Here is a 9,698-nt window from a genome sequence, read left to right as displayed (position 1 = left end):
TCTTTGCTCGCCTTCACATTTGGGGAGGGGTGCCCTCTGTTAGCCTTAATCACCTTGAGGGTTTATACTCTGGTGTGTGAGCCCGTTCTCTGCCTGCAGCTCCCTCCTCCTCATTGGTCATCTCCTCTTCCTCTCCTCCCCCTGCCCTGGGTGGGGGTAATGCAGGAGAGGCTGCAGGGGCCATGGGAGCTGGCTGGGGTGGAGGTGGAGTGGTAGGCACAGCTGGCAAAATCATCTTGTAAGGGGAGACGGGTGTTGTCCGATGTCACGGGGCGTTGAACAATTAAGATTTTCTTGCCTCCCTTTTCTTTGTTTGGATAATGGTCAGGGTTGAGATTAACTGTTTGAAAAAGATAGGCACATCCAATGTCCCATCCCAGCTTCCCTGGAGTTCAATTACACCAGTCCACCAAAGCCCGAATGTTTATCCAATTAAAGCTCCCATTCACTTGTCATGCCAGAGGCCCGATACTAGGTTGAAAGGGCCACTCATCATGACAAAGGTGTATTAACTCCTCATTTGTCTGGCCAGCCTGCAGGCTTCCCAGATCACTCCAGTGTTTCAATGCACAGCCCAGAGGTGTCCCTCTTAGGGGCTTGCTATGGCCACCACCCATTTCGGCATATTCCCTATACCAGTTAAGTACTTAGTGCTGGGTCTTCCTTATAGTCCAGCTCCTTACACTCTCACTTTCATACAACGTCACACTGCAAGGTGGAACACGTGTTCACAAACTGAGTGCCCTTGCATTTGACCGTTGACTATCATAGGCTACAAGCCTCAGATCAGGATCAGGGTGGCTATATTCAGGATTCATGCCACAGTTCTGTTCACTCCTGGGAAAACACAGGGAACAAATACATTCTCACACCACTAGACAACCTCCAAGAGTGTCCACTATACTTACGAAGACCGGAATGAGAGGGAGCCTGACTTCAGGGATTAGAGCCCTGTACGGGCCACCACTATCCACATTACAAAGCTGGGAGAGCTACAAGAAAAGGTGACTTACTTTTAAAAAGAAGAGTTGTAGCTGCTGTGATTGCTAAAATCAAATAACAAAAGTGTGCTGCTTATATACCATTGCATAGCCTTAAAGCTCTCTCTGGGTGTTTACAGTTTAATTATACAAGCTACACAGCAAGCTGTGTGCTCAGTTTACTGACCTCAGAGGGATAGAAAGTTGAGTCAACCTCGAACCAGCTACCTGAACTCAGGATTGAACTCAGGTCATGAGCAGAGTCCTTACTGCAGTAGTGCAGTTTAACCATAAGGCACCAGCTGCAAGCATGCTTCATGCACTGCTGCCAGATGGGAAGGAGGCAGAGAAGGGAGCAACACACCTCCTGCCAAAGGTGGGCTGCTATGTTCAACTGGCCAATTCTGAAACTGATGTCTAACCTTAAAAGGGTTTTGTGTTCTTTGCATCTATTGCCCTAGACACAGTTCTATTCCCTTTCTTGCCACTGCTGTTGCAGTGAAAAATTATTGTAAAACCTGAGCAAATAACATACTCCTGTACATGTTTATCTAAATGTATTTTCCATACATTTGCTACACTTGATCTTAGCCAAAAGGCCGAGAAGCCGTATATTTAAGGCATGTGTTATTCCATAGTAAACATATGTAAGAACACAGACTGACAAATGTTATGGTATAAACTGCTTCATAACCTCATAAAAATGAAATTTCTTGTGGTTCCTGTTGCAACAAGACTAATATAACTGCTTTCCCTTCAGAAACCTCTACAAAAGTAGCATGTTCAGGGAAGTGACTGTGTAAATTGTTGCACATTTATCCTCTCGCTTGAGATCAGAGTCAAGTTTTGCTTCAAATGCAGACTTCTAAAAGTGTTTCACAAACTGAAGTTACAACTAGATGGCCAAATTATCCTTGCCTGGATTGAGCTGGATCATGTTAAACAGGGTCACTTTTGAGTGATCTTTGCATCTGTATGCAATAATTAACCATATCATACCTCAAGTGACTCTATGTGACCATTCTTTCCTTTTAAAGAGAAAGAATGAAAAAAAAAATAACCGAAAGAATCCCCCCCCCCCCGGTCTCTTCCTATGTGTTACTTCACAACCGTGGGAAACTGAAAGTTTCCTCCCACTCCCCTGTAGAGGGGGAGATCAAGATACAGCTTATAACAGTCACCAAAAAAGACCGGCTACAAGTACCCCCACCGAGCATCCAGCCCTGCTCCTCCATCTTGATGCTGTTCCCTGTTCATCCTCTCTTCAGAAGTTTATAAGCAGTGATGAAAGACATGAGAGACTGACTCACTGACCTCCTTTGCTTGGCAGTGGAATGACTTCGGGCCCTTACAAGATGAGTGGACAAATGGACAGTGATGACAGTGGCAAAGTAGCAGGTACACAGCAGGTTTCTCACCCAAGAGCCTCTCAAAATCTGGATCTGACATTGTACTCTTCTCCTGGAATAAATGGCATGGCTATCTGTACAATTGCTAATTTGAATGTGTGGTCAGTTAAGCTGCTTCGGCTTTCCACATGCTCTCCTTTGGGATTCTGTTTGTTCTTTGATGCCATTTCTGATGGAAACTATCTAGCTTCCAAGGTAAGCATTTTATTTTCTTGCAGACATTTCAGCTGTTAGGAAACATGTATTTTAATTTTGTCTCCAGAGTCATCTCATGTGCAAGAGGGAAAATGGGAGAGGAGGAGAAAGGCAGAATGAAATACTGTCTTTCATTGTTGGTAAGCTGCCTTGAGTCCTTCTCATGGAGGAAGATGGGGTAAAAGTATTTTAACTAAATTGTTATAAATAAACATGGCTGGATCATTTAGAGGAATCCATCATTTCTTACTCCATCCTGATATCACAGAACCACAGTAGACTTCTCCAGGTTGCACAATCATTGGCTTCAGAGGTATCACAGCATTTTTTCAATCATGTAAAAAGTTAGCATCAACATTCTGATAATAATCATAATACTGCAAAATTTCTTCGGGTGGTTGGACTAGTGGTTAGCAAACATCTGTTTACGCTTGTAATGAAAGGTTCAGATAGGTTTTCTGAAATAATTAAATGTAGCTAAATTCACAGTAAAGTATGCCCATCTTTCTCCCAGGCTGGCAAGGATTTATCTAGAAGATGTACAGGAAACATCCCTGCAGACTGGTACTGGTCTGTGCAAGTTTCCAATCTGACCTGCTAGTCAGTTTGGCCCTTGGCCCAAGCTTTTCTTGCATTTAGAGATACAACATGAACAATGTTAACAAAAACAAAGCAAAAACACAGAGCACCTAAATCCAAGTCAATCTAGTCCGTTTGGTGTTTTCTTGGTTTTTTTGTTGGTGGTTTTTTTTTATTATTATTATTATTATTATAGCATTTTAAAAGAACAGATTTATTTTGGCATAAGCTTTCCTTTTCTCAGGTACATAAAAGCAAGATTAAACTTAATTTTAATGCAATTATTTTTACTGTAATGTTGCTTCTCAGTGTAGATTCGTCGAATCAATGAAATTTGTTGTTTCATTTGACAAGCATTGACTTGTCAAATTCCCAGTTAATCAGTGGATCTACTCTACCTGGAAATTACAATTGGCTTTAGCCCTAAGTGTTTTTGCAACAACATTTTACTCTTTAGTGCTGCTACTACTCCCTGATGAGCAAATGTGGGCCCAGAACTAAAAAGCAAAGCAAAGGGGCAGCAGTTCAAAGTGCCTACCTAGTAAAGCATGTTTAGGATAGTTAATGAGAAACCCAGGAGATGGAGAAAGGTCACTGGCTGTAGGTTGGATCTCCAGCTCCTCTAAATTAGATTTTGCAGTCGAGGGCAGACGAGGGGAAAAAAATCCGGGGTTCCACAAATCTAGTGAGGCACACAATGTCAAAATTAGTGGAGTGTGTTCCTAATTTTTCAGAAGGCAACAACAAAGAGGTATGTTCTGAATTGTTTTCTGTATGAAGAGATCCAATCTCTGCTATTTTCATGATTTTAATAAATTCTGCTAAGTTTAATATATGCAGTCTGGCCTGTGTTGGCTATTTTTGTTCTTTGGGTGTCCTACCTGGTAACGCTGGTGTGTCAGGTTTAAAGTACACAGCCAGGAGTATTTTATCCCAAATAAGGGAGGAATTCGAATTCTAGGGTTAGAAGCTTGACCAGAGTTGTCCAGTCACACACCTTCTAGGTTTCACCCAGCCTAGATTTCAAAGGGTGGTGGAATTTGGGAACTAAAGTTGCACATTCGCCTAGTGGAACAGCACCTTCAAGGAGGGGCATTCTTTACATTCAGTGCAACAGACTAAATTGATAAGGAGAGAAGGAGGAAATGCTGTTTAATGTAATTGCTTAAACTGGAAAATGCAATATACAAGGTTAATAATGACTTGATGTAGCCCTTTTCCCAGTGTACACCTGCCGTTCTTTTTGCACCGGCTATGTAGCATTTTTTGGTGCCTCATACTTTGTCTGGTTCTTGGCCTGAAAAAAAGGAACAAAAGAGCTGCACGTGCAGCCCAAGACTCATTCCCATTGCAACCCGTTGAGTTGGAGACTGTAGAAATAATAATAGCAATAATAATAATAATTGTGTGCTATCAAGTCAGTTCCAACTTATGGTGGCCTTTTTCAGGGTTTTTCAGATGGAGAATAATTAGAAATGGTTCACCATTCCCTTCTTCTGGGGACACCCTGGGAGTGTGCAGCTTGCCCAAGGCCACACAGGCTGGCTATTCTCTAGGAGGCACAGTGGGGAACTGAACTCCCAACCTCCAGCTCCACAGTCAGAGATATCTGGCTGAGCTATCTCGCCAGCTTTATTTCTAAATAAGCAGACTGCAGTAATTCACAATGTGAAACTGTGTTTGTTAGGCAATCTATGAACAAGAGAAATGTTAGTACACATTAAAAATGAAGGAAAGAAATACACCAAATACGTCAATGGCAAAATTGATAATTTAACAAATGGAAACAAGCATTTCTTGATAGATGTAAAATAAAATTTAGCAAGTTTTAAATCAACAGAGTTTACTTAATCAAATATCTGACGAAAAATCCAGCAATAATGTTGCATGCCAGGTTCATTGCCCCACTTGTATTGTCAATGTTTTCATATCATGTAAATGTTGACACTTCATAATAGCTCCAAATTTCAACAAAGTGTCCTTGAACTTTTAACTAATTTTAACAAAAATTAATACCCAAGGTTTTGGAGGCATCTTGTAGGCATCAATCACACAGATGTCTTGAACATATGCCTTCTTGCTAAATGATCTTCTGTTGGGTTCTTGATTTACCCAAAGCTGCTTTACTGGATCACAGGAGGCTAAGCTAACAATTTTCCTCTCTGACAACCTAACCTGGACAAAAATGGGAAAACGGGGAAGAGATAGATTCCCTGCTTCCTTGAACAGCCTTCCATGGGCCACATCATGTCAGGGGATGTGGAAAAGCCTCCTAATAACAGCACCAGGTGGCACTCCTCCACTTTACATTTTGGTCAAGAACCCATACCCCTCCTCTTCCCCGAGAGTGGATGGCTGGAATGGTCAAAGACAGGGGGGACACCTTGTTTATGAATAATCTGGAAACGGCTGAGAAATGAGGTGTTGACATTTATTCATTGATGGTTTTCATTCAGAGTGGTGATAAAGCAGACTATGGAGAGTTTCAGAATGGATTAAAGCAGTGGTTCTTAACCTTTGTTACTCGGATGTTTTTGAACTGCAACTCCCAGAAACGCCTCTGGGAGTTGCAGTCCAAAACTCCTGAGTAACCCAAGGTTAAGAACCAGTGGATTAAAGGACCACAAAATTGCATAGTGGGTTCAGTAAATGTTTAACATGAGTCATATGGAGGCCAATTGCCCTAGTTTCACTGTTGTTGTCTGAAATTGACAATGAGGAACCAGAAAAGAGTAGTTCAATTCTGAATGTGGCAGTTGCAAAATAGTAAATTGCATTCTGCAGATTATTAAGAAAGGCTATGCTCCTGTTTTGCACCTGAAGGGAGTGGGAGGGACCTCTTGGCTAGCAGAACAGAGAGGTGAAGTTTTTAGTCAGGTCTGTCAGGGCTCTATAACACTTGCCAAAGAAGCCTCAGTTATACTGTTTTTGGTTGGATTGTTGGATTGCTTGGATTGTTTCAAAATTTTCCATTCACATGACACACAGCTAATATCGATTCATTTGTTCCAGTAATCCGTTTATTTACTCCTTGGTGGGAGAGTTATTTTAAAATGTACTGATCATGTATTGCTTAATTCCTTATTGTTTCAACAAGTATAAACATTGCTGTTGAATTTTTTTTAAAAAAGGATATTGGTAAATTGTTAGTAGCCACCACAAAAACAACATCAATACATTGCTCATAAGGAAACACCCTTCCAACCATCCCTTGTGCGTGAAAGAGCACTTGAACCGAGAAAGAGACATTTCTTGCTTTGAACTGTAAAGAGAGGGGTGTTGCATTCATGTCTCTCCCCCCCTCTTTTTTTACCCTGTTCTTCACAATACTTTGCAAGTCTTTTAAAACCCACTTCCTCTTCCTGGTGCTGTGCAAAAGAGAAAGGAAAAATGAAAGCCAAGAACTGAGAGGGAGAGATATGCAGGGAAATAAGGAAAATGGGACAAGTGAGTAAAGGAGGAAAGGGAAAAGAGGAGGAGAGAAAGCTTGTATCATTCTGTCAATATATCACTTTTGTAAAAAAAATTTAAAAGGACAAGAGGGGGCTGATTGCCCCAAGAAACAGTAGAGAAAAAGAATCAATACAAAATGAAAGACCAGTGTATCCTGATATAATAGTTCAAGTAGAAAGAAATGTAGCAACGCAGTTCAGAACAATGTAAACGCTCCCGCTGATACTTTGGAACATTCTAGAGCTTAGATAGACCGTTAATCTCTCCCTCTCCCAGTGTGCATATATTAGCATGCAAATACCTGACCCTCTCAGTTCCTTTTAGCCATCGCTAGTGAAGGCTTCTAGGGACATTCACTAGAGCTACTGTTAGTCTCCGCTGGACTTTGAAGTCCTTTATTCTTTCCTAGTGAAATTTATTTACTACGTTATTGTGTCCCTCTCCTTAAAGTAAGTCTCGTTATTTTATTTTAATTTTTCTCCTTCCCCCTTCCTCCTTCTTGCCTTTTATGGCCCCTGTGTACGACCTGTGGCAGGACAGTCCCCTTTGTTAGATGGACACTCCAAGTGCCTCTCTTGTTTGGGCAAATCTCACCAGCCCCATTGCCACAAATCTGGACCCCTGACCGTCTCTTTCTCACCAGCCCTCAGCTTCACCATCCACCTTGGATCCATCCTACTATTCTGGTTTCAAGTTTTAGCCCCCATCAGCCATCATCATTACACCTGAATCAGAGATGGGGGACATGTGTATGTGTGCGTAGGGGCATATGTGCGGGGGGGGGGAGAGATCTGTCTCCACGGCCCAGTCCTGCCAAGGCCATGGCCCAGGTACCAGGCCACGGACTTGAGGCTGTGGATTCGGGCCCTAGGGGATGCTTTCATGTTCTGCTGGGATCGTTGCCTTCTCTACATGTTTCCCCCACTTCCCTTAATTCACTGTGTGGTCACCAAAATCAGGCTGGAGAATGCAAATGTGATCCTGTTGACCCCATAGTGGTCCAGACAAGCTTTGTTCACTCCTCTCCTCCAGATGGTGTCAGATCGCTTCAGACTCCCGAGGCATGCAGACGTGGTATCTCAGAACAGCAAAAGGATTCTTCACCCAGATCTAGGCTGCCTCAAACTAACAACATGGAGGACACAATGGAAATAAAAACAGTCTTCGCAACAGCCAGGAAATATTGCACCATTCACACATATAGCTACAGATGGCATAGTTTCCAATCCTTTGTTGCTTCCAGGGGTTGCTCAGCATCTCACCCTTCTCTCAGCCTGATACTGAGTTTCTTCCTTCAGCTAAAGCAGCAAGGCCTATCCTCCTCTTCTCTCAAGGTTTGCCTCACTGCTGTTATCTCACATCAGCCTGAAGGATCTCTGGATTCCTGATTCCACAAACACACCAGCCTAAAATTGTTCCTGAGAGGCCTTAAATGTACCTTCCCTGACCACCATTTGCCTCCTCCTCAATGGTCCTTGCAGGTGGTTTTTACTTCCCTTATGAGGCCTCCCTTTGAGCCTGTGGCCACCTGCAACATGCACTTACTCACTTTTAAGACTGCTTTCCTTCTTGCTGTCACATCTGCTCGTTGAACCGTGAACTGTGCACCCTCTGACATGACTCTCCATCTCTGCAATTTTTCAAATACAAAGTTATGGCATGCCCTGATGTCTCTTTTCTTCCCAAAGTGGTCTCTCACTGCCACTTTTCCCAGCTTATAGTCTGTCCAACCTTCTTTCCCAACCCATCTGCAGCCTTGGAAAAAGACCTTCACATGCTGAATATTTGTAGGACACTGGCCTTTCATATCTCTCAGACTGCTTCCTTTTGCATTACGCAAGAGATTGTTTGTCTGTTATGATACCGCAGCTAAAGGGTCACCTGTTTCCTCTCAGTGTTTTTCTCTCTGGGTTATTTCTACTATTGTGTTACACTGGGCCAGAATTCTATTTCCACAATCTGTTAAGACTCACTCGACAAGGGCTGTTTCCGAGTCGACTGCCTTTCTGCTAACTGTTTCTCTCCAGGAGATGTTAAGAACTGCCACCTTGGTCCCAGCCTTTCACCTTTGTGCATCACTACAGAATGGATGGTCGTGATAAAGCATCTTTGGCTTTTGGGAGAACAGTACTCTCAGCTTCTTTGGTGTGTTATCCCGCCTACCAGTATGTGAGCTTGCTACTCACCCATATGTGTGATTCACAGAGGCCACAAAGAAGAAGAACGGGTTACTTACCTGTAAACGTGTTTCTTTGAGTGGTCCTCTGTGAAGTCACACCACCCACCCTCCTCCCTACTGGCTGTCATGTTGTCTCTCCTCTTTTTGGTCCTTGAACATTGGCGGCCATGTGGAAATGAGAGGGTTGGGTATTTGCATGCCAATACATGTGCACTGAGAGGGGAGGAGACTAACGGCTTATCTTTTTAAGATCTAGAATGTTCCAAAGTTTTGTGCACGTGCGCAGCAAAAACAGTATGTCTGACTTTATGGAGGACCACTTGAAGGATCACATTTACAGGTAAGTAATCCGTTCTTTTCTCATGTGTGATTGAGCCCTCAGACAAGCATATATGGGGCTGCTTAGGCTGCTATCCCGCAGTCGTCTTCTTTTGGTCTCGATCCACCTACCCTTCTCTTCAAATAGTATTTGCATGCTGATTACAGTTTGGTACTACTTGCATTTCTTGTATGTTAAAATGTATTGTGTTATTACTGTTGGCAGGGTTCAGTGCTTGATGCTTGGAATACATTATGTAAAGACAATGTTCTTTTCTGTTACAGCATTTCTGATGGTGGAGAGGGAGGGTTTTACACAGAGAATGGGAGACAGGCAGTCAGGCACTCTCTCAAGCACGTGATCCCCCCTGCATGGGAGAGGTCTGAATGGGGGACAGACAGAAGCCTTCCCCGTTTGAGAGGGCTGCCATAGTCCCCCACAACATACTAAACTGGCTCCACTGGTGGCCTTGTGCCCTGGATCATATTCATAAGCATATTCCAACACATGACTTCCCAGCAACAGCCTGAGCAGACCATCCAACGCTTGGATCTACTCCTCATCCTGCACCAAGTCTATTCCTT

The 9,698-nt window shown here is 43.1% G+C and overlaps 1 protein-coding gene and 1 long non-coding RNA gene across 3 annotated transcripts in view; one reads left to right on the top strand and one right to left on the bottom strand.

The window, feature by feature from the left end:
* LOC140701366 (uncharacterized) overlaps window positions 1-8,303 on the bottom strand; it is a 29,669-nt gene extending 21,366 nt beyond the window's left edge. Inside the window, exon 1 of the long non-coding RNA XR_013537806.1 lies at window positions 8,166-8,303. This is a non-coding gene — a long non-coding RNA (uncharacterized LOC140701366). The remainder of the gene's footprint in view (window positions 1-8,165) is intronic.
* The window catches only part of FTCD (formimidoyltransferase cyclodeaminase), a 47,410-nt gene continuing 41,047 nt past the window's right edge, over window positions 3,336-9,698 (top strand). For both annotated transcript variants that reach the window (XM_020814836.3, XM_078378725.1), the window contains exon 1: window positions 3,336-3,914. In XM_020814836.3, coding sequence (XP_020670495.3) covers window positions 3,861-3,914 — 54 coding nt within the window. In that variant the 5' untranslated portion in view covers window positions 3,336-3,860. The remainder of the gene's footprint in view (window positions 3,915-9,698) is intronic.

The sequence above is a fragment of the Pogona vitticeps genome, chromosome 1 (assembly GCF_051106095.1).
Source record: "Pogona vitticeps strain Pit_001003342236 chromosome 1, PviZW2.1, whole genome shotgun sequence".
NCBI classification, from domain to species: domain Eukaryota; kingdom Metazoa; phylum Chordata; class Lepidosauria; order Squamata; family Agamidae; genus Pogona; species Pogona vitticeps.
This window is presented reverse-complemented; position numbering and strand designations above follow the sequence as displayed.